The sequence below is a fragment of the Hyperoodon ampullatus genome, assembly GCF_949752795.1.
Source record: "Hyperoodon ampullatus genome assembly, chromosome: 20".
In the NCBI taxonomy this organism is placed as follows: Eukaryota; Metazoa; Chordata; class Mammalia; order Artiodactyla; family Ziphiidae; genus Hyperoodon; species Hyperoodon ampullatus.
Window position 1 is genome coordinate 9,804,463 of NC_136933.1, and position 25,366 is coordinate 9,829,828.

General features: G+C 41.9%; 1 protein-coding gene across 3 annotated transcripts in view; it reads right to left on the reverse strand.

The window, feature by feature from the left end:
* The window catches only part of UNC5D (unc-5 netrin receptor D), a gene marked incomplete at both ends in the record, with an annotated part of 603,454 nt that extends 579,009 nt beyond the window's left edge, over positions 1-24,445 (reverse strand). For all 3 annotated transcript variants that reach the window (XM_079726836.1, XM_079726834.1, XM_079726835.1), the window contains one exon: positions 24,343-24,445. In XM_079726836.1, coding sequence (XP_079582962.1) covers positions 24,343-24,445 — 103 coding nt within the window. The remainder of the gene's footprint in view (positions 1-24,342) is intronic.
* Between the last annotated feature and the right edge of the window lie 921 nt (positions 24,446-25,366).

Below are 25,366 nucleotides of genomic sequence, written 5' to 3' on the forward strand. Positions count from 1 at the left end.
AGATGAATAGAACTTAATCCCTTGAAGTTTAGAAAAAACTTACAGAAACAGGCAATCTATTCTTTGCCCATTGAATACCATCAATGCCCTATTTCAAGGACTGGCTTCAGAGAGGAATGATGCATTCCACCCAGTAGAATTATTAGAATTGCCAGTGGTGCTCACCTTGGAAATGGGTTTAAAGACTAAGTAGGAGTTCATCAACCTGATAGAGAGGTCAGGCAAATGTGTCCTGGAAAAAATCATATGCAAAGGTGCAGGCTGTGAAAAGTTCATGATATGTTTTTGTGGCTGGAATGCAAAGCAACCTGTGGACAGTGGTGAGCAATGAAGCTGGAAGAGTAGATTGAGGCCAAACTACCGCATCAAGGAGTTTGTACTTTATCGTAAAGGCAACAGAACTGCTGTCGATTTAGGGGGAATAATAAAAATGAGGGTTTTAGAAACAGATTTCTGGTACTGAAGATTCATTAGACTATGGGACATGGGAAGGTAGCCAAATCTTGCTCCAGTACCTAATATTCAGGATTCCATCTTCAATTTATGAAATGATTGTTCTGCTAAGTCTACAAATCACTTTGGCCAACAAGAGTTATTTTAAACATCGTGCTGAGAAATGAATTTTCCAGAAGAAGAAACCTCAGTGTGAGGGGGCATTTGGGTGCTGGGCTGGGACGCAAAGCAACTGTCATTCCCAATCTCAGAAACTAGCTCACACTGGCTTTGCAATGAAGCCCTTCGTAATTCTTTCAATACAGTCTTAGCTGCTCTGATTTGAGTGAAAATCTGTTTCCTGCTGAATACAATGTTTTGCATTTAACTGTGCTTGGAAAGGCTTTTTTTTTTTAAGCTGGTATGGCTCTGTTCAATAGTTGAGTAAGCTTTTAAATCATTTCAAATTGAACCTAATATAAAAGGCCAAATATTTAAGAAGGTAGGGCTGTCTGTTGGGCAAATACTTACACAATCTTTAAAACAGTCAATATTTATTCAGCCGACTATAATTGGCATTTCTGAGATGAGTCAATGTAAATACATGCTACCTGGAAACAGGAAGGAGAAATGACTCCAGAAGAGAAGAAGCTCTTATTGTGGTTACTGTTCTGGTTTTTGGTTCCCTGAAGTTTAATAGACTACAACTGAAGAATTTATTAATTTTAAAAACTTTCATTATAATCTCGTTTGTTGCATCAAAACCAAAGAACCCTTCTGATGCCTCTTAAAATTCAGTGTCCAGGAATGCAACTTTAATACTGTCCACTAGCTGTAAACATCCCCTTGCATCATGAAAGAATTCTGGAGTTTTCAGTGCTGTACCTTGGAGGGATTATTCATACAGGTCAATAAAAAGAGATCAAGAAACCCAGGCAGCTACAATAAACCCACCTTTATTTTTGCTAGCACTGGCTTTATTTAGTCACATCAGATATACTCTTGCTAGGGATATATTCAGCTTCAAACAGTGAAATAAAAGCAGCTGAATAGCTTAATTAAAAACAACCTCCTTTCCAAACCTACCAGCACATGAACTTCTAAATGAAACTTCTAAATATTCCCTATTATCAGCCTCTAGAAGACAACAGAACAGTTAAGATTTTCCTCATCAGTTAAGAAAATGTCTGAAAACACACACACACACACACACACACACACACACACACACACACACACACACCCCACCCCACCCCACCCCACCCCATTGTTAAGCCAGGTTGTATCCCCCTTAAAAGGAAGAGCGTGAAGATGAGTGGCGGGTCCTCCACTGAGGAATAGCTCCGGCTGGCTCTAGCATAATAAACTGCTGTTTACCTTTTCGATTCTATTTATGCCACACGCACATTGTTCATCATTATTAAATGATCCTTTTTTATCTTTCTGTGACAGTTACATATTTTAACAGGTGACAGTTTGCCTTTATAAGCAGCAAAACACTGGTCTATTAGTATTCTTGTGTGGCATAAAATAGAGCTCATTTTTTATTGAAATAACTGGAGGAAAGAAACATCAATTGTGCAGAGTTCTGAAGAGCTCAATGGGTAGAGAAGGTCCTGGCCGTAAATTAAGGTAGGTTTGCTTTATTTATGAGTCTTAGGTATTCCTTCACAGCTGCTACTGTGCATGAATTTTAATGGCACTTTGATGGGCAAGTCTATCTGAGGCAGCATCATGAACTCTCACATAGTTTCACAATTAGTCGCTTCTCTGCAGTAAAGCCAAGGAAGAGTGGGACTCCACCACTCAGAAGAGTCTCCCCGTCTCCGGACTGCAGCAGTGCAGGCTGACTTAAAAAAACAAAAAGAGCATCATCACGATACCCCGGAGTCACTGAAATGGCAAAGTATATGCTTTATTGGCTTAAAACTCCAGCAAACCCCCAACCCAACTCATCCTGGAAACAGCCAGCAGTGTCCTGGGTGTCTTCTTAGAACAAGAGTCTGGGGGCAATTCCTCAGCCTGCTGGTTAATGCTGTAACCCTCAGGGTCTCCCTCGAAGACACCATCTCTGGCCAATGGCATTTGAGAATCACAACTGCCACGAACGCCATACACCATTGTTCATGTTTATATTTAATAATAAACATAAATAAGTAAAATCCTGCCTGCCGATGACACTTTGTTTATCTGTGCTTTGGGGAGGCAGAGAGGCCCATCTAGCACAGAATGCCATCATCCAGGACTGCCAATGAAGCCTGAGTTAGTAGATCATTTCTATGGCCCCTCATAGTAACCACCTCATTGGATAAAATATGGCCCTTTTGAATGCTGGACCTCTCCAGAGGTGTCTGCTGTGCGTAGGTGTCGTGCAGGGCTAAGACAATGGGCCTGGCTGGTAGCTTGGTTGTTTGTTTCTTACCTGACAGGTGAACTGTTCTCTCTGCATCTTTGAGGTGACATAACTATACCTGTCACTCCGAAGGCAAAACTCACTGAGGAATAACACAGCCAAGTTCTTGTTGGTTATGAGTTCATCCTCAGGGGTCAGAGATTTGGCAAATCAATGTCAAAGAAGGAAGCCATTGTTTTCTCAGTTAAAATATTGAGGCATATCTTAGCATGCACTTGGGGGAAAATGATAAGGATTGTTTCTTCTCCCGTAAGTTAAAAAGGAAAAGAATAAAATCCCAGCACCAGAGAAAGCCGTATCACTTTCCAAATATGCATCCTTCTCTGCCTTCTCTCCTCCTTACCTTGGCCACCTTTTAAACCAGCGTCCATACATACAGGCCCAGAGGATATGTCTTATACATGTTTTCATTATAGCACTTAAAAAAAAAAAAAGATCAGTCAGTTTTTTGCACTCTTCTCTCTCGCTGAAGTCACTTCTGCCCTTTGGAAATATGAAAGCCCTTGAGTGATTTTATATTTTCAAAGGGTAAAAGTACTAAAGAGCACTTCTCTATTTCAGAGAGGAGGAAAAAAAGTAAATCCGTCTGCCTGAAGTGTTCACTTGGAAAAGGTAAAAATGAACTACCCATGTGCTGGGGAGTAGTTACAGCGTCTGGAGATACATATATAGCACGCTGGAGTCCGTGGCTGGAAAACAAAACACGAGGCATCAGCTGCCACTCAAATCTTCATGGTATCTGTTTCCAAAGGAACCAGTTCTTTTCCAAACTATGATGAGGATGATGAACATCTGGCCTGCGTTAATTTCCACCCTGGACAATAAACCAAGGTCCACTCCCGACCCATCCCATCCTGACCACCAGCCAGCCGCCACCAAACACCACCTCTCCCTTCCCTGATGACTTATCCTTGGTGTGAGCCTTCTCCTTCCTTTCAGAAGTCTTGCCTTTAATGCATGGCTGCTTCTTCTTTCTGCCCTCCCCACCCTAGTATTAGAAACTACTTTATAGAAAGGATTGGATTTCAGGACTTAACACCTCAGAACAAGCCAAGAGAACCCTCTTCCAAGGACATTTGTATGTTTCCTTTCTCCATGGAATACAAGGTTTTATCTTCTGTTAGATGCCTAGCCAGCCACGGGGAAGGGCATTTCTTAGTGGAAGGGGTCTTGCCCTGATTTGTGCTGCCTTGATTGAATGCCCTCTGTCTCCCAAACCTTCCTACTCAAAATTCATCACTCAGCTAGCCTGGTTATCGCTTCCTCTGGGTAAACTCCCCCTTCCAAGATGTGGGGGCTCTTGGCTGTGCTGCCACAGCCGCCTGTGATGTTTCACTCCCTGCATTTCCCACAATGCCTTGTAGAGTTTATTCCGGCATCTCCCTCACTCGACTGACTGTAAGGTCCCTGCTGGCAATCACAAGAGCTTTTATTTCTAGATCCCAGTTTCGTACACAGTGACTCAACATGGGAGTAGTAGTAATAAATGTAGATAAAATATTACATATCAGAAGTATAATAAGTACTTTGCATAAATGGATTTACCCCTATTTACTCACAATACCCCTAGATAATAGGTACTATTACTGATCCCCATTTTACAGATGAGGAGACGGCACACAGAAAGGTTAAGCAATTTTCTTATGGTCACACAGCTGATTAGTGCTAAAACCAATTCTAACTCAGACAGTCTGATTCTAGAGACTGTGCTTTACCACTATATTCTTCATTCCCCCTTTCAAAAATAATATGTGTACAGGGGCTTCCCTAGTGGCGCAGTGGTTGAGAGTCCGCCTGCCGATGCAGGGCACACGGGTTCGTGCCCCGGTCCGGGAGGATCCCGCATGCCACGGAGCGGCTGGGCCCGTGAGCCATGGCCGCTGAGCCTGCGCGTCCGGAGCCTGTGCTCCGCAACAGGAGAGGCCACAACAGTGAGAGGCCCGCGTACCGCAAAATAATAATAATAATAATAATAATAATAATAATAATATGTGTACACCTTAAATATACTCAATAAATGTTTTTTGGAAGAAGTTTTTTTAAATATTCAGATGCATCACTTAGAATCTGTAATGACCCAAGAAAAATTAGTTAATGCCTTCCAACTTTATTTCCTTCTCTATAACCTCAACTTGTTCCCTTTGAGGCCTAAATTTAAAAGGTCCTATAATCTGGCCAGCACGATACATGGCTGTGCTAATAAACACATGTTAGTTCCCTTGCCCAAGTACCCGCCAATGGGGTTAATTCTATTAGAGAATCTCAGCAATGAAAGCCCTGTTAGAAACGCAGGTTACTAATTTTACCTGAGGTGATCATTTGGCCTATAATTAATATTGCCAACTATTATTAGTTTGTACATCAACACACGCACACCTTTGCCCAAAGCAAGGTCAGTCATACGTAACACCATATCCACGGCAGGGGGCTGACTGCTGCACTGCTGCCATTTTCCTTTCAATGTACAGGAAGCAACAGATAGGCCCTGAGGACAGCAAGGACCATATGAGCTAGGGTCCAGTCCCCACCAGTATAAGACCAGCAGGGTGGGTCTGTCATCCAGCCAGGCCCCAGAGAGCCAGATGCTGTCATTACCAGGCTCACCGTTTAAACTATCAAAGGTGAAAGCAAGACTGATATTCAAGGACATTTACACATTAGGAAAAAGCGTAATCTATAAACTGCTGATACCAGAGACAGCAGCCAAAAACAGAACCAAGAAGATGGATTTCAACACACATTTGCTTAGGAAACCCCTATCATATGTGGTGACGAAGAAGTGGCTGGGAAAGCTACTTTCTGGTTTATGGAAGTATAGTTGATTTACAATATCATGTTAGTTTCAGGTGTACAGCACAGTGATTCGGGAAAATTACTTTGGAAAACCAACCATAGCTGGCTCTAAAAGAAGTATTATATCCAAAGAATCCTGGATATTCATGTACATCTTCTTTGTTATCAAGTTGGAGGGCATCATTTTTTTAATTTAAAATTTATTTTAATATATTATAATGACAAAAATCTACCTTGGGGGATACAAATAGTATTTCTTGTACTACTCACGTAATACTTTATTGACATATAGCTGATTTACAATATTGTGTTAAAGTTTCAGGTGTACAGCAAAGTGATTCAGATATATATATTTTTCAGATCATTTTCCATTATAGGTTATTACAAAATACTGAATATAGTTCCCTGTGCTCTATAGTATGTCCCTGTTGCTTATCTATTTTATGTACAGTAGTTTGTATCTGTTAATCCCATACTCCTAATTTAGCCCTCCCTCCCTCTCTCCATTGGTAATCATAAATTTGTTTTGCATGTCTGTGCCTCTGTTTCTGTTTTGTATACAGACTCATTTGTATTACTTTTTAGATTCCACATAAGTGATATCGTATGATATTTGTCTTTCTCTGTCTGACTTACTTCACTTAGTATAATCATTTCTAGGTCCATCCATGTTGCTGCAAATGGCATATTTCATTCTTTTTTATGGCTGAGTAATATTCCAGTGTGTGTGTGTGTGTGTGTGTGTGTATACACACTACACACACACACACCACATCTTAAAAGTTAGAAAGTACACTGATATGATAGTAGGAAAGAATCCACATGCTAGAATGAAAACTGACCTGGGCCCAAATCGCTACTCTCCCACTTATTGGAAGTATGGAATTGGATACGTATATTTGACTTTTAATTTCCTTATTTCTAAAGCAGGTAATAACACCTACTTTAGAGGACTGTTGTAGAAATTAAAGTACATGTATGTTAAGCCTCTAGCATGATGGATGGCACACAGCAAACATTACCATTATCATATATAATTATCAAGCCAGAGCTCAGCCAACACACAAATACCCATTGTAGCTGGTAACGATTCATCCATTCATCTATTCATGTATTCTCTGAATTATTAAAACGGGCCAAACAACAAGTATTCAAAGATTCAAAAAACTAGCAGCCCCTGTCATCAAGGTATTTTATGAGGAAACACAAACAGACATTCAACACACTACAAAAACAACTACCAGCTACAGAACTCTGATACCATTACATATACACACACCTGGGGGAAACACTTTTGAAAGTTAGGAACTGTAGATGTTTTCACTTTGGAGGTAAGTACTTTGACTAGGAGATAGGGTAGGGATGGAGGGATGGATGAACTGAGAACATGTGAAGTCATGGCATGCCATAAAACACGGTCTTCTGATTTTCATTTTCTACATCTTAATTATATCAGATGCATTTTATTAACAAATCAGAGTAAGAAGAAGGTGGAAGGGGACCTGGCAATGACTAATTGTTCTAATCTTAATTAATTTTGCCTAGGAAAATTCCATACAATTATTTGTTTCTATCCAACTCCAAGAAAACAAAAAAAAGGAAAGAAAACAATGCAGAATATAATTTGAGTATATGTAATGCTATTGTTGCTTTTGGCTCCCTAGAGACAAGGCTTTAGCACAACTGAGACAGCCTCCATACACATAAAAACAATGAATATTCTAAATAAATGTACCCCTATTTATTCAAGTCTACAATAGTCAGAAGAACACATATTGGCCAAGGTTTGATTCATTCTGATGCAGAGATAAAACCAGTATGTGGTAACATACAGAGAATAGGAAAACCATCCTTCAAAGCTATCTTGGGAGAGTTAAAAACAAAATAAAAACAAAAACAAGAAATTTTAAAACTCTGTTCTGAATATCAAAGTAGTGCTTCAATCAGTGCCCTTCTCATACTGAGAGATAAAAAATAATTGTGCATCTTATTTAGTTGGCTCAGTTAACACAAAGCTCTGCTATGTAATTCTTCTAAAGAGCCTGCTACCCATGGTCTTGGGCACTACAAAGGGTGTGTCCACTAGCTTTGGTCGGTGGTTGAAAAATAACAGATATGTGATCATTTCACTTTTTCCAAAGCATTGAAGATATGTCACAGAGGTACTCAGAGTCTGCTACCAAGAAGTGAACATTCCGAAAAGACAGGAAGAGCAGAATTAAAGTATTTGGTTTAGTACTTGGGTAACTGGTTGTTCCTCTTTCCAAAAGATGAAGGATAGGAGGGACAGCAGACACCTGCTGACAACCAGAGGCCCCGTGAGAACTACCCTGAGGTGGAAGCACCTTTCTGGATGATCTGGTGGGGATTTCCGTTCTCTTTAAAACTCTCCCAGAAGATGGTTTTTTGGGGACACTAGTCCGCCATCTTCTCAGTCTGCTGGCTTCCTGAATAAAGTCACTATTCCTTGCCTCAGCAACAAAAAAGACCTTCCTTATTTTCAAACTTCTTACAATGCGCATGTAATATTCTTATGTCAGAAAAACACTTCCATCCAAAAAAGCTCTTTGGAGTAGAGGAAATAAAGCTCCCCTGGGCTCGTTAGTTGTGTTCATCTAACCATGCAGCCCACATGTGAGTAAAAGAGTGGAGAAGAAAGCATCCGCTCCAAGAAGTTCTGCTGTCAGCCCTGCTGGCCCCCTGACTTAGCTTCTGGACGTTCTCCTGCCCGGAAGCTCCCAGCAGTAAACAGTCAGGTGAAGTAAACATTGAGAGTCCCCCATACCATTCCTCCTTTGCAACGCTCACTCCAAAACTGTGATCATCCCAGGATGTGCTTTCCAGGACCAGCCATTGGGCCAAAGGGCTATCTGTAGTTGGTGCCCTCTTCTCTTCATTTTTTTTTTCCCTATAATTATCCCTGTTTTGGACCCTCAGTCCAAAGACCTAGGGCCCTGAAGTTCTCTTCTGATTATACAAATTCCCAACTGTACAGCCTCATTCAATCACAAACCTAGCATGCTTTTTTTCCCCAGCAAAATCTCCCTGACAAGGAATCTTTGAAGATGTGTACCAAGTTCTTTAGCTAATTTGGACTACTGTGATAACAGCTAATATTGTGGAAGTGGGTTATCCTTCCTATAGTTTTTATATTTTATTAGGCGGGGGAAGCACAATGATTTCATCCAGATTACACATCTAAATGGTGGAATGACAGGACTTATTTATAAGCTCACTTGAAGGTTTTGGTTTTCTGCTTGTTTGATTTTCACATATAGAACATCTTAAAAACCTAACTTAGAGCAGACATAGCCCTGTGCTAGGTGCTGAGGAGACACAGTAGAATAGAAAATTGTCTCTGACCTCAGGTGATAAAAATCAAGAGTGAAAGACATAAAAAAAGAATTAAAATATGGTCTGACTGGTGCAGGAACAGAAGTGATGTCAAAGTATGGAAACAGCAATAAATAAGAAGAGATTTATCTCTAGGAGTACAGAGACTCATGGACAGTGGTCTATAAGAACAGTTCTGTTGAACAAGGAGCATGAACAAAGGCCCAGAGATGTGAGTCAGCAGAGCTGCTTGGGTGATGCTCAATATTTCGATGTGATGTGAACATCATTGTCCGTGTATGTCCGAACATCACTGTCTGACTCAACCAGCCAAGGGGTCATGGACCTGCCACATGTGTGTCTTCACCTGTTTTCCAGTATCTTAATGTTAGTTCCTACTTCTGGACAGCATCTGATATTATCAGTTCTACGGGCAAAGAACTGAAGTGAAAGGTGTTCTGAAATAAGCTCAAGAAAAAAAGTCAGGGACCCACCAGGGTATATGACCTTGGGCATTGCATTTAAACTCTGCAAATCCCAATGATCATAGGTGGGCAAATACAGTGAGACTGGCTGGATAATTTCTAAGATCCTTTCAATTCCAAACCCCAGTTTAGGTCAATGATTTATCAAATAGCTATTCAGTAAAAGGCACCAGTTTCTGCTCAAAAGTATCAAAGAGGAACAAAACATAAAGCCTGCTTTCAAAAATGGATATACAATGTGAAGCAAAAGAGAAATAAATATACCTCAAACAACAGCATAAGGCAGGATATGAGAGGTATAAGAAATATACAAAATGCACAAGACAAAGGAAATCGTGGGACAATTTTGAGGCACAGCATGGAGTCTAGATAAGTAGACGGTACATGAAAAAGCAGTAAAAAATAAAACCAGAAAGGTTTGCTGGAACTATTGGAAGAACACTTAACACCAGACTAAAAAATCCCTGCGCATCTAAGAAACCTTTGCACGTTACAAAGGTGGCACTGCAGATCATTAGAAAAAGGAGGGAGACCCCTCAATGGTTCTGTGACAATTGGTTATTCACATGAAAGAATGAAATTAAATCCCTAACTCAAACTCTACACAGAAAACAAAATATCTATTCTAGGTCGATTAAAGGCATAAATACGAAAGACCAAAACTATAAAATTTTAGAAGAAATATAGGAGAATATAGTTCACGAGATTTAGGTAAGATTTCCTAAGCACGACACAAAAGAGCATAAAACCATTGATAACATTGATTACATCAAAATTAAAACTTGAGTTCATGAGAACTTAACATTAAAAATTCAAGTCATCAGAAAATACCATTAAGTTAAAAAAAAAAACCGGGGGAAGAAATTCCAATCACACATTAACACATTAAAGCTTACTAAAAATATATATATATACACATATATACAAATACACATATGTGTATTTAAAGCTCCCTATAATTCAATAAATTATTAATTTAATAATTAAATTATTATTTTCTATTAGCAAATAGAAAAAATGAGCAAAAGACGAGTAGGTGTTTTGTAGAAGAAATATAAATGGCAATGAAATAAATGAAACAATATTTAACTTCATTAGTAATCAGGGATATGGAAATTAAGTCCATGCGGAGATAATCATATTATACCCACTAAATAAGCAGAAATCTCTAGGCCTGGAAATATCAAATGTTGGCTGATGTGAAGTGATGGGAACTCAAACTGTTGAAAAATGCTTTGGCATTATCTGGAAAATTTAACATGTTCATGCTCTGGGTCTTAGTAATCTACTCTCAGATGTATGAGAAACACTTGAAAAGTGGGTGCCATTGACATGTACATGAATGTTCCTAGTTGCACTTTTCATAAGAGAAAAAAACAACCTGAAAACAAGCCAAATGTCACTGAGAGTAAAGTAAGTCAATTATGGTTTAGTCACAGCATCAAATATTGTACAGGAGGGAAGTGATTCAACAATAGTACATCCAATAACATAGCTGAAACCTAATACCGGGTGAAAAAAACAATCGCTGAAGACTATAGTATATGTCAAAAAGAAGCAAAAGTAAACGCTGTTTAGGAGGACATACATATTTATTTAAAATAGTTTTAAAGACCAGGAAACGATAAGCACAAAATTCAAGCAATATTACTTTTGAAGGAGAACCAGAGGGATGGGAGTTCAAGAGAGACATACAGATGAGACATGTTGATAATGGTTTATTAATATGGTGGTAAGTGCAAAGATAGCCATTTTAAATTGATTTTTTTAAACTAAACTCATGTGCAACAACTGGTCACAAAATGTCTTGCATTTGATTTCACAGACAAATAGGGAACCTTTGGCAGTTGTGAACAGACATATTAGAAACATTTGCTTTATTTGGAGTTCCTATGCCACATTTCCTAAAACAGCAAAGAGGCACCAGCTGTCCCCACCCAACTCCTTAGTCAACACCAATGGTACTGACTGGGGCCCTGCCCTACGCTGTAAGGAACTATACTGCCTTCATCCTTCTGACACCAAGACCAGTAAAAAGTTATTAACCCACTCATAAATGTGATCACTTATCATTTACATCCTGGACCTAAGACGTATTAGATGAGAATTAATAGGAATGTCCATTTGTGGACCCCTGTGCTTTTGTTCAGAAGGGAAACATATGGTGCAACCTCCAACCTTGGGTTCTTAAAACTCTTCTTCATGATTATATATGTTTCTTATTTAATCACATCTCTTTCATGAATATCTAAGTTCTTCCATCCTAGCAGGAAAAGTCTAGCTCCTAAAGACTGAAATGTTGAGTGCCATTATCCAGTTTCACTCATCCAAGTCATTTGAGATCCAACATGCAAATATAACGCCTAATGTGGAGGGGTGTGTGAGGGAGAAACATGGTGGTCACCTTTATCCCTTACACTTTGCTGTCTCTAAATCTCAAAAAAAAAAGATCAGTTTCTACATTTGCTCACAATCAATCCACCCATTACACCAGCGGCTCTCAGGCTTTGATTCCCAAACTAAGAATAACCTGAGGAACTTAAAAATATATGTATCAGTGGATCCTCTCCCCTGAGATTTGGGCTCAACTATTCTGAGATGGCTTAACTGTTCTGTTCTTGGCATCAGCTTCTCTTCAAAATTTAAATTACAAACACACGTATTTCTCTGAACAGGGGTTACATTAAACTTTTGGTGCTCATTTTTCAATCTACTATGTTTCAATAAAACTGTTTACATATTAAACATCAATTTTAAACTTAAAAAGCTGATGGCCACACATATTCAAAGCACCTGTCTGTGTGATCTTCTCACCTAACCCCAGGTGACAATACTAAAGATGTCAGCCTTTCTGTGAATTTGGAAAAAAAATAATGGCTTCGGGTGATGACCGGGAAGTTGTAGCTTTAAAACCTAAGCACCATTTCCAGCAGCAAGATCTTTCACTGACAACTGCTAAAAATAACCAAACCCTGAATATTTTGACAACTAATCTCCAAGAATCTGAAGTTTTTGACACCCTCCACATCTAACACTTTCCCAGTAAGGTGGCTTCAAAGTGAATAATCATCATTACAGAATCACCGGGGTTTATAAGCTTCAGCTCAACTACAGGAATTGCATTTTACAAGTTATTATGACCGTCAGAAATGCAGAACTCAGCTTTAAAATAAAGAACAACAGAGAATGCATGAGAAGAAGCAACTGAGGCTTTTAAAATTATATCCTCACTCTCTTTGGATGCAAATTCATGGCCTTTTGAGGGTATCATTGGCAAGCTGCTGCCAACATCAGAAGTTTTCTGCGAAGCGAAGCGTAAGACAATTGCTTGTGCATCTTTAAAATCTGATCCACCTAGTGGTCCTCTAAGTGGCCAACTACTGTATCCATTTGAATAAAACCGCCTCATCACAACACATCTAGCATTCCAGCTGGAAAGTGTTACCTTCTCATCACACATGAAAATCCAGATTTAAACAGGGCAAAATGGAAATTGGAAGTAATTTACTTATCCAGATAAGAATTAGGAGTTGTGTGGCAAATACCATTCTAAAGTTATTTCCTTGGGTGAAGCACAAGGTTTCCTATTCTAACTCATGGCACTAACATCCCATAGTATAAGAGAAGTGACTATCTTCATCCTATGTATAGATTTTTAAAAATAATTATATTTAGAAAGTAGTTAGGGTCTGCTAGTAGATTCATACTGAACAAAACTGTTAGCAAGTATGCAGAGGGTAAGTAATTGGAACAAAATCTTGACTCACCGTAAATTCCATAAAAACACAAAAGAAACCTATAATGTAGATATGGATAATGTAATACAGATAATAATGTAATACAATGTCCATCAGCTCTGCTACAATGAACCAACTTGAGCCCCTCAAATCATAGCCCCAACACTGTACGATTCAGAATGGTGCCAAAGATGAAAAATCTATCCTATTTCAAAGGTATTTAGAAAAATATAAACATTTTAAATAAAAGGAAAGCATCCTCTAACAGAAGTGTAAAACGATCAATAGGCTTTAGTCTTCTGGTATCATTCTTGTGATTTCCTTGGTGCCTCTATCAACTGCTTTTGTTATTATGGGCCTGAAAAGGAGAAGAGGCAAGAACAACATTGAGAAAATGAAGATCTGGGTTCATGGGCAAACACGGACAGAAATGACCTCCTCCAAGTCCAGCAAGCTACGCTGCTTCTCTAGACTTTGGTTGCCCACGTAGAGATTTGAGCTTCAGCCTAGAAATTTTAGGGCCCTTTCCAGCAATATAATTGTATGATTCTTCTTTACAAATGGGATAGAGAGGCACATAGAAGCTCAGTGACCAAATTAGTGTTTTTCATATGTTAAATAAAAGACCACTCAAACGCTTTTGATCTTCCGCTTTTAGACAATGCTCCTCAAATGCTAAAGGAACTTCTCTAGGCGGGAAAGAGACCAGCAACGTAAAACAACCTTGTACATATATAGACTACTATATCAAAACCTCATGGAAACAGCAAACCCAAAAACTACGATACACAAAAAGAAAAAGCAACCCAAACACAACACTGGAGATGGTCATCAAATCACGAGAACAAACGAGGAAAGGAAGACCACAGACAGTGCTCCTCCACAAAGCTCAAAGACAACGATTGAAAATGAGGACCAACGGACTCCCTGATCCTTTAAATCTCTTAACAAAAGGTGGAAAAAGTCACTGACTTGAGACAAACTGGAAGGTTGAGTGCTGTATCTTGTGACTCTTGCTTAAACTAAAGGTGTTTTATTAAAATGATGAGAAGAGTTCAAATCTGGAAATTTACCATGAAATAGCATAGAGATGGTTTCTGCTAAAAAGGAAAAAGTCAATCTAGCAACCACGGGCCCACGCACCCAACTGGGCAACACTGGGCTGCCGTGGGGGATTCCAGCCCCCGCAGCCCTCTCCCACGCATCCCACTTCTGCTGCTGGAGCAGCATATGTACGCATTAGTGTACAACCACTGATTTACGAGAAACCGATACATAAAATTACACTGCTTTTATTGATGATGCATTCTTAAAAACGCTTAAGCCAAGGCTCACCAGCATCATTCCTGAAGTCCTACAAACTTGTCCTGAAAATTCTACTTTCAGAGTATTTGTTATCGAAGGTTTTGATGCCCATTTAAAATGCCAAGAAATGCTTCCTGAAATGATATTTAAAAAGTACCATGAATAAAGGGTACTGAAAACGATACACAGCATCGTAAAATGTTAGAGCAGGAAGGAGCTTTCACAATAATTGCGTTACTTCTTCTCATTTTAGAAATAAAAAGAACCAGAAAAAAAGTGACGTGTTGGAGGCCATGTAGCCTTGAACTTTTTAGCCCACCACACTGCTGGAACGGGAAGGCCGTTTTGACTTGAGGAGGAGACAGGAAGCAAGAGTAGACAGAGTTGGGGGTTAGATGGGAGAGACCAGGGAGAAAGAGAGAAACGTGAGCGCTCAAATTAAGAAGCTAACTTTCGGGCTTCCCTGGTGGCGCAGTGGTTGAGAGTCCGCCTGCCGACGCACGGGACACGGGTTCGTGCCCCGGTCCGGGAAGATCCCACATGCCGCGGAGCGGCTGGCCCCGTGAGCCATGGCCGCTGAGCCTGCGCGTCCGGAGCCTGTGCTCCGCAACGGGAGAGGCCACAACAGTGAGAGGCCCGCGTACCGCAAAAAAAAAAAAAAAAGAAAGAAAAGAAGCTAACTTTCAAGTCAAAACTGTGTCTCCGTCTCAAGTTTAAGTGTTACTAATAGCATTTAAATTAACAGCATAGAAGTTTAATGATGTAAGTTTGCAATAATGATGATATATGACATTCTACTAATACATAATACATACACACAGATATCCATTAAGCACTTATCCCCTTGACAATTATTAATAACTGGCTGCACAAGTAATGGTGTTGTCTGCTGCAGGATATGATCCAGGAGAGCTGTCTTTTCACATTGCTATCCCAGACGGATGTTCATTTCAAGCTGTCTGCTAAACTTGAGAAAACAGCCAATGGGTTTTAGTTTTCATTTTTGTATTTGGGGTGGGTGGGTTTGTTTTGTTTGTCTTCTCCAAGGTGAAAAAAAAGACATTTTAAAAACCTTTCTTTCTTTAAAGCAAACCCCCAAACACTTACATCCCACCCACACACCTCACACTGAGAAAACCTGTGAACCTCCTGACTGCTTTTTTTTTTTTTTTTTAAGGGAGACAACTTTGGAAATTTCCTGATGCAAGCTGCTGGCAATCACTGTAGCTGCTGGTCTCTAGGCTGAGAGAGATACAAAGGTCACCTATTCGGATGAAGGACAGTTACAATTTCCTCAGCTCCTTTCAAAAGGCCTACAACACACATATTTCTCTGGCAAAGAACTTTATTTTGAGGTCTGTATTTTTTTCTATTTCTTTCTAAAAATAGGTTAGATAATTCTTAAAGACACATTGATGAAAATTATTATTGCAAGTCCAAATGCACTGTGCCACCACACACCTTCCAAATACCAATTAAAATACTTTAACCTTGTTCCACAACTATATACAGAAAGAAAAAATAAAGCACAAAGTTAATAATAAAGACAAAGTATTTAGAAAGTGATGCAGATTATGAAGCCAGTAGTATATTTCTAAAGAGTGTTTGGCGTCTATAATGACAACTTTAAAATAAAACGGCAGAACTGTGATTTTTATTTAATGAACTAAATTTTAAATCCTTTGTTGTTTTTAAGAAAACATGGGACTCCCCTGGTGTCACAGTGGTTAAGAATCCGCCTGCCAACGCAGGGGACAGGGGTTCGAGCCCTGGTCCGGGAAGATCCCACATGCCGCGGAGCAACTAAGCCCGTGCACCACAACTACTGAGCCTGTGCTCTAGAGCCCGCGAGCCACAACTACTGAGCCCACGTGCTGCAACTACTGAAGCCCATGCGCCTAGAGCCTGTGCTCCACAACAAGAGAAGCCACCACAATGAGAAGCCTGTGCACTGCAATGAAGAGTAGCCCCCGCTCGCTACAACTAGAGAAAGCCCACACAGTAACAAAGACCCAATGCAGCCAAAAATAAAATAAATTTAATAAATTTAAAAAAAAAAAGAAAATACTATTGCTCAGCAAGTTCCTGAGAACTTTTTCCATACCCCTTAGGCCATACTGCAGTATACCATTTTTCATATATTCACAATTTTACTTGCCTCAAACCACACTGCTGCCACATTTCCTACCATCCCCTCTTCCAGATGACACCACTTCTGTTCATAACCATGAGAAACCTAACACCACATAAACCCAGAAGCCAACACGGTATCACTGAAATTTTTTACTCGTTTCTTTCTCTGTCACACGTGTTCATGTACCCATGCCCTGTCTCAAATACAATGTGAGCAGAATGTTGTACGGTCCAACTTAAGTGCAACCAATCTATTTGGTAGTAAAATAGAATGACCTCATAGTCAAAAAGGCCCAGAAACCATCTGGACACTCAGCTGCTGGTCCTAGTACTAGTTATGGCTCTCTGTCTAGCCTTGGTTGAAAAAACCTCTAAACCTTACTTTCATCCTCTGTTCAACAACAGGGTGAATGTACAAATCCAAAACAATCCGAACTGTGAATGCACCTGAAAAGTGTCGACTTCCATGCAAATGAATTATTATGCAAAAGAGCCATCCGTGCTAGTGTCACATCTTACACTTAATCATCTTCGTAGAATAATCTATCTAGGAACGTAGGCTTTTCAATCTGTTGGGGGGCGGGAATGTTAAACCCTCTTACAGTTATTTAATTTCTTCTGGCAACTAATTTTCCTGAATGTTTTAGCACCATATTGAGTAAATTTTAGAAATGTTATCCTCAATATTATTTATACCTTAATGCAATAAGCTTAGAGTAAAAATGATTGTTTAGCATGTGCTATGGGACCAGAACTGCCAGGTGCTGGGTAAAGTAACAGTAAGCATGATGGGCACTGCCAAGTAGACATAAGTGTCCAGCAGCAAGGAAGGACCCAAAACCTAGTCTCACACCAGGTGACAACAAGGATCCAGCTCCTTGGCGAGCATCCCTATCCCATGTGAACATTCCTCTGTTTTTGTTTCTAACCAACTGTTTTTGTTCTATCTCTTCCTTAAGTGTAGCCTCACTCTCTCAATATCCTGAACTCGGGATTGTTTTTAAGTGCAGCGCCAGTCAAGAGATACAGTAAGATAAAAGGGGGTAGAATCTTAGCAAAAATCTGACTTTGGGCAAACTGTTCAACTTCTGGGGGACTCAGTTTCCTCTTTCTTACAGAAATGAAGTAGATGCAGACATAAGGCCTCAACTACTTCAAGATAAAATCCAAGCCTTTGAAAATACTGCATCCATCTTTACAAATGCTGGAAGCAAGACGCTATATTACATCAGAATGGTACTCCCAGAATGTCTATTTGTTTTATGAGTAGCTCTAGGTTTTTGTGTTAAAACTGACATTTGTCTTTGCCTATTCTTCTGTCATGTTTACAATATTGCTACATAGAATTCCACTTCGTACTGGCTTCCAAGTGAAAATCAATATTGAAAATCAAAAACAAACCCCCAAAACTTGAATTACTGTCATCCATGACCCTGCTACTCAAAGTGTGGTCAGATGGTGTCATCTAGAAGTTGGTTAGAAATGCAGGCTCTCAGGCCCCTCCCCAGATTTACCAAATCAGAATGTGCATTTTAACAAGATCTACAGTGATTCAAATGCACATTAACATTTGAAAAGCCCTGATTTGTGTGTTTCAAATATTACCAGCTTAGCTTTCATAACCCAAGATCTTTGGGTTTCCCTTCCTCTTCCAGTAGGTTTTATTAAATTAAATTCAAATAAAGACGCTAACTACTAAATAAGTACTGTGACGAGGCAGAAACCACCAATCAACTGCAAACAACTCTAAAAGGCATGCCACAAATTTCTTTACGGGCAAATCTTCTAGTCCAATATTTAGTAAATACATTTGCTTTTATAGTAAGTGAGTAAACTCTACGAATGATATTAAACATAGTTATTCCAGTGTTGGTTGGACCCTTGAAGTAGTCAGGATGACTTCTTCGCTTTAGCCTCTAGTGCCTCCTGCTTCCTTTGCTTGTCTGCTAATCACTTACCTTCTGGGATGTCTGCAATGTCATTTTCCCTTGGACCTACCTGAGGGAGAAATTACCCCATTCAATCAGCAAAACAATGCATGTTGTAAAGTCCATTCTGAGCCAAGTTCCACTGTGTTGTGGTGAAATTACCCCATATTATTCCTCCCAGGCTTACAAGGCCTGATTCAAGTGGAAACATACACTTAAGTGCCAAGGTCTCTCTTTCTGGGGAGGAAGGCTGTTTTGCATTTTATGAGCCAGAAATTTAGGGGCAGAAAGTCAGTATCTGCATTAAGTGAGGCTGTTACTGACTTCACTTGGAAGACAGCTTTTGGCTTCCAGCTTTCTTAATTAGGAAGGAAACTGTCAGAAGAAACTGATCATATAGGAAAAATACAGGCCTCCCTGTACTCTTGTCCTCTTGGAAACAATATTAGGAAATATTTTACATCCTGTTGTGGTCCTACGTAAGCCGAGAAGAGTACTACGTGTTTTGGTTTCTACTTTAGCCCCATCAACACAACCCGAATACTTCTGCCCTAATTTCTTAGTCCCTAATTTCTTAGTCCAGTGAAGTCCAGAGGGGGCAGGGGTATTGAGAACAACATATGCGGTCCACACTGTCCTGCACACAAACCCACTTTCCAAAGAAATCCTCCAAAAGCACAAGAGAGTGTGCAGTGGATTTCTCACGCGGTCCAAACTGAAATACATTAACATTCGCCTAATTCTGAAAACTATCTACGCACAGCATGTGTATGCTCACAGTAAGAGCATACAACGCAATGTGGTACAAACAATTAAAAGTTCTTTTCAAAGTGGAAATGCAAAATAGAACGAATATCTATTTTCTGGAAATGAATCTAGCCATCTGCCTTGCAAGAGCCGCAGGAGGAGTACCCAAAACAGCAGAAACAGCAGCCTCTGGTGTTAACAATCTATTCTCAAATCTCATGCTTCACATTTCCCCGGCAAACAAGGCTAAAAATATAAGACAGGCAACAAATAGTCTCTTGGGTTCTGCCATTCCATGGATGGCGTATTCAGAGTAATATTTTGTGTTGAAATTCAAAACTGGGGGGGAAAAGAAAGCAAGCTATCATATTAGAAGCTGGCACTCAGAATTTTAAGTGTGAATCTGATCCCAAAGTATATTAAGCTGAATGGTGAGAGGGTGGCTGTTTGCGTACAACATAAATCTCTGAGACGTATCTGAATACATTTATAGATTTATTTAAGCTCCTCTAAATTCTTCTCCAAGTCTCATAGTTATAGAGATATAATTTTAGTACTTATGTCACCAAAATATCAGACTCATTTTGTTTTCGGCACAGTTTAGAAAAGCGTCTTTATTGTGGGCTCTGGAGTCGGACTGCATAGGTTCAAATCCAGGTGCCACCACATACTAACTCCGCGGCCTTGAGCGAGGTACTTACCTTCTCTGTGCAGCTCTTCTGCTATCTTCAAAAGGAGGATAATAAGAGTACTCACCTCAAAGAGTTATTTTAAGTTATGTTAAGTTACTTTAAGGATTATATAAGTTAATGTGTGTAAAAGTCTTTAGAGTAATGAATGGCACCTGCTAAAAACAGTCATTACTATTAATATCTAATATTCAAGCAAGACTGCACAAACGCCTTCTCTTAAGGAACAGGTATAACACAAAGCATGGCAGCAATACGGTGATAGGTCTCATGCCAGTGGTGGCCGTGAAGCAAATGACTGGGTGAGCAAGTAAGTGTCTTTACCTAGAGTATGCGGCCAAGAATGACAGAGGTGAGCCCCCCTTGGTTATTCGGTCATGCTGTTAGTTCATGAAGGCAGCAGAATAAGGAGGACAGAAGACAATGACACAGCTGGTCAAGAAGCACTGCCCAGTGTACGGGACAATCAGAATTAATGGCAAAGGTATAATCAAGGAGGGGGAAACATCCGGGCTGTGAACATCTGTGCCTGCCGCTTAAGAGGACATCCTGCATCACCACGGCCACCTTCCTTAAGAGAATGTTATGGAATAAATCTTTCTTCATACACTTGGTCTTTGGGATTAGACTGTAACACCTATGGTCTGGGTCCCCAGCCTCCATATTTTAAAAAGAAAGAAAGACCCGAGGAAGTGATATCAAATATTCATTATCTCCTGAACAACCAATTTCTTGGTAAACCTTGAAAGTTGGCAATATTTCAAGTTGGGTCCTTATTTGGTAGAAGGAGGATGATAAAACGTTTACAAGTCATTGAGGCAACAGACAGAAAAGTGCTTCTTCCCTAACTACTAAGACAGCAGGGTCTAGAACTACGAGACCCACTCAGTCATAGAGTTTTGATGGAACTCACAGAGGATTCCCGGGGTTCCATGGGTTTCCCCAACCTATGGGGTACCACTTAAAGAACCAGAGACCCACAGATGGGTCATTCAAAGAGTGAGGAAGAATGGAAGGCTGACATTACTATTTTTCCTAGTAAGATTATGAAAAAGGGTGACAGATGCTGCCACTATAGGGTCAGGTAAGAACAATGAATTTCTTCTTATCAGCTGAGATACTTAAGAGATTTCTTGAGCAGAACCCTTTGTCGGGCAGGAAAAAAAGATACCACTGGACTGCTCAAACGAAGAGCACAACCCAAGAGTCACAAAAAGAAAAACCCACCAAGAAATTACAAGAAAAGGCTCTTTTCTCATAGCCCTTTGGAGGGGAAGATTTTGGAGGAAAAGGAAACAGAATGCGGGGTGGCGGAGGCAGTAATTATATTCGTTAAGGAGAAAGTGAACATAGATATAAAACTGCAGGAACGAGGTAGGTAAATGGATTTAAGTATGCGTAAACCATGCGACCCTATTGTGCCTATAAAACAGATGTGTATTTCTCTTGCCCTTAATGCATCACTATGGTTACCATAAGGAAGATTTCATTGTCCACGAAAATTTTTAAAAGAAGGAATTGTGTGAAAGCTCAGCCCAGCTAAGATCATCTTCCTCCCTGCCTTCAGACTGGTATATCTATGTACAGTATCTAATAGAGGAATCACAACCATATCAACAGCAGTGCTCCTTTTTTTCAAAGAACAAAAACAAATCAGTGTGACAGCATGATGTGGATTCAATTAGCACTTGGCAGGTCATGAATAACTTTTAAACCCCCTTCTTTTAACTTGGAAAGTGTTAAAATATACGGTAATCATGGTACCCAAGTGCTTTCCTTACAGTAAGTATGCTATCCACTAAGAACATAAATCTCAAGAATTAAGTCTAGCTTACAAAGGAGGGAACCAGAACATGGCTCCTTGGGCCACTACTAGTTTCTGCAGGCAGTCCCTTGCCCCATGTATTTTCCTCATTGAGGACATTCAAAGCCAATCATCTGAAATCTTGTTGCAATTTTCAGAGGGTTTTACATTAGGTATGGAGGGAAAGAAAAGGGGAAAAAAAGGAGTTGGTACAATCATCTTGGAAACAAATAAATGATAACTAATTGTAAAGAAATGGCTACTAAATTGTTCAATCTTCTTATATAATCAAAGCAAATGGCATAATTCTGTCTATCCTGTTGTTTCGGGAAGGCGGAGCACCTTGGTTCAAACCAACATGAAAAGGCTTGTAGAACAAAAAAACTATTTACTTGGATAAGTAAGAACACTGTAGGGCCAACCCCAGAGAATGCGGTGACACTACTCAGCAAACATGTCCCCTGGGTGCATCTCATCTTGCTTTTAATGAGGGGGCACCTTCCTCAGCTGGGAGTACTTAAATAACTTTGGAACGGCGCCTTTTGTTCTGAAAACTCTAATTGTACCCACCTGTCCCAAGCCAGGTTACGTGGCTTCACAGATTTTACAGCCTGTTTACTGCTCATTTCTTGGGGAATCTCTGACAGGTGCTAAAGGTAACAGGCTTCCTGCCCCAGAAAGTAAAATACTACAAGGGAAATATTAGTCAGATGGACTGTTCCACTCCATGTGTCTTGAACATTACTATGATCTGTGCAAGACATTTGTTGTAAATAAGCCTGCGGAGTGTACAGTGTATTTTCCAGGAGTCCTTTGAAGAACAGCTTGCAGACAGGAGGTGCTAGCCTTAGTTTCACAGCCAGCAAAACTCCATCCAAGAGGCTTTTGGCAGGTCCGCACCTCTTGTTTCAAGCTGGCTTCAAGACAGCCCCACCAACCAAATTCCAAGGGTCAGTATGTGGAGTCAGTCACTCTTAGGTATTCAGCATAGAACAGCAAGTGGAAACTCAGACATTTAAATCAACACTCAGAAAAGGCCCGCTTTTCCCCCAGTAGTGTATTAAAAACAACTCAGAGCTGACTTTGCAAGGAGGCATTCTCTGTAGTAAATTAAATGGCTAAGGCTTGTGCTTCTCCCAGCGAGGAAAAGAACTATGCTTCACCATCACCCAGTGTGTGCAATCACTTGAGGCTCATTTTTAAACCTTTCCTGCTTTTTAAAAAGCCTGTTCCATTAAAACAAAAACAAAAAAAAACCCAAAAACTTTTCAAGAAATGAAATGCAAATAGTCACTGAATAGGATCATAAAAGGGAAAAACCTCTATCCACTTTTTTCTTTTCTTAATTCTTCATTCCAGGCAGCACGACTGCTTTTAACACACCGTTAGCTTTTATAAAAATGAGATTACACTGGTTTTTCTGTGATCGTCCTCAACCCTTTCCACCCTTTCCTGTCTTCCGGCTACTCACAATACGTTCAAGGTAGAGGTAAGGTGGGCAGATCAGTTTCACCCCTCGCCAGTCAAGCGTTAGGTAAATCATTTAAGGCAATTACAAATTCTAAGCCTAATGGATGACACCTAGGAATAAAGGAAGAGCGGGAAGGAAAAGCTTCCGGATGATTTCAAGGGTAAAGCCACAGTCCTCAAGCTACGTGTAAAGCTGCCTCTGATCATCTTCAAAGCAAGTCCGCGGTTTTAAGTTGATGCTCCCAGTCCTCGCTCAAGGTGGAGCTGAAACCAGGTGCAGAATGTTACTCTGCCAGAGTCCAGAGGATCCAGGAAAAATGGGGTCTACGTTTCTAAGTCGGAAAGAAGCAGCGGCTTCCCAGCCGCTCAGGGGGCCCCGCGCTCACGAGCTCCCGGGCTGGAGCCGGCACCGGGCAGGGAGAGGAGGCGCCGAATGAGCGGCCTCGGACCAACTGCTAACCCGGCTGGGCACTGCCGGCGCAGTTAAACGCGGACGGTGCACGCCGCTCTCCCGAGCTCCCGCACACCGCGGCCTCCTCGAAAGAAAGCCCACTGCTGCCCAGGACCTCGCTGTCGCCCGAGAGGTGTCGAGCTTCGCGGACTTCAGCCTGGGTGCTGCTCCCCCAGAGAAAAGGCGCCCTCTCCATTCAAGCGCACCCTCCAGAGACTCTCATCACCTGGCGCCCCTCCCCAGGAACTCTCGGACACCCCTACGGGCGCCCACCCGTGAACGATCTCGCCACGGAAGGAAGTGGACTCGGGGGAGCGAGATTGGAGTGAAGAGGTGGGGACACCAGTCTGCAGCAATTGGGGAGGGCTCGGAAAATGCAGCAAACGACGAGAGGAAAAGAAGGGTAGGGGCCCCGGTCCCAGCAACCTGTAGGACGGCGGCTGATCGCGAACTTGGGGTGGGAGACAGTGGTGCCCTCGGAGGTCCTCCGCCCGAGTCCCACCCCGCTGCGCTCAGCGCGCGGAGAGGTGCAGGGCGCAACTTGGGAAGCCAACGCCATAGGTGCGGGTCCCGCTCGGCCGCCTCGCCCCCGGCTCCGCCGCCCGCTCGACCCCGCGCTTACCTCGGGCAGCCGCAGCCCCCGCCGCCCAGAAGCAGAGCTCCAGCCAAGGGAGCCACCGGCGCGCCCCTCCAGCGCCTCTTCTTGCGGCGGCCGCTCTCCCCATGCTGCTTGCCCCGCTCGGGAGTACGGATCCTCTTCCGCGCCCCGGGAGCCCGGGAGAGGCACGGCGAGCCAGGGGCCGAAGCAAATGTGTCCCGGGGGTCTTCGGCGAGTGACTGCTCCACCGCCGCTCCCTACAGCAGCAGGGCAGGGCGCTCCGAGCCGCCGCGCGCTGGGCACCCAGAGGATGCGCGCGTCCCCATAGCCTCCCACGGCGGGGCGACCGCTGCTGCCACGGTCACTGCCCGAGTCGCCCGCCGTCCCTGCCGCACCGCTCGCTCGCAGCGTTCCAGCCGCCGCCGAGTTCCGGACTAGGGAGCGGAGGAACGAGCCAGCAACGCTAATGAGACCCCCTTGAGGCCGCCCCTTCTCCTCCCCTCCGAGCGGCAACCAATGAGCCGGGGCGGGGCGGGGCGGCGGCGGGCGGGCGGGCGGCGCGGGGAGGGGTGGGGCGGGGCTGGCGGCAGGGAGGCGCAGGTGAGCCCCGTGGCGGCTGCGCGCGCCCCCAGGTGCCTCCCGCGAGCTCGGGAGCAGGACCGCCGCTGGGCTTGCGGAAGTCACGCTCGCTCCAAGATGTGAGCAAAGCCTGCGGGCCTGGAGGCGAACCCAGCGCAGAAAGATGTGGGCATCTCGGCAGCCTGAGTCTGCTGCTTCCTGGAAACCACTGTTTCGTTCAACTTTGAGCCCTTTCACAGCCCTGCCCCTCTTGCTTCCATTTTTAAAAATCAGACCAGACACCACTCCAGAAAAATTCAAAAGAAAAAAAAAAAAAAGACAAATGCCAAGTGGGAAAAAAATAGCACTGGAATAAACCCATTATTGCAACTAAGCTAAATGTGCATGCATGTACATAAAGAGGTGGGGAAGTCATGGGTGCGTGAGGGGTATGGGATCGATTTTTATTTTTTCTTTTTTTCCGCAATTC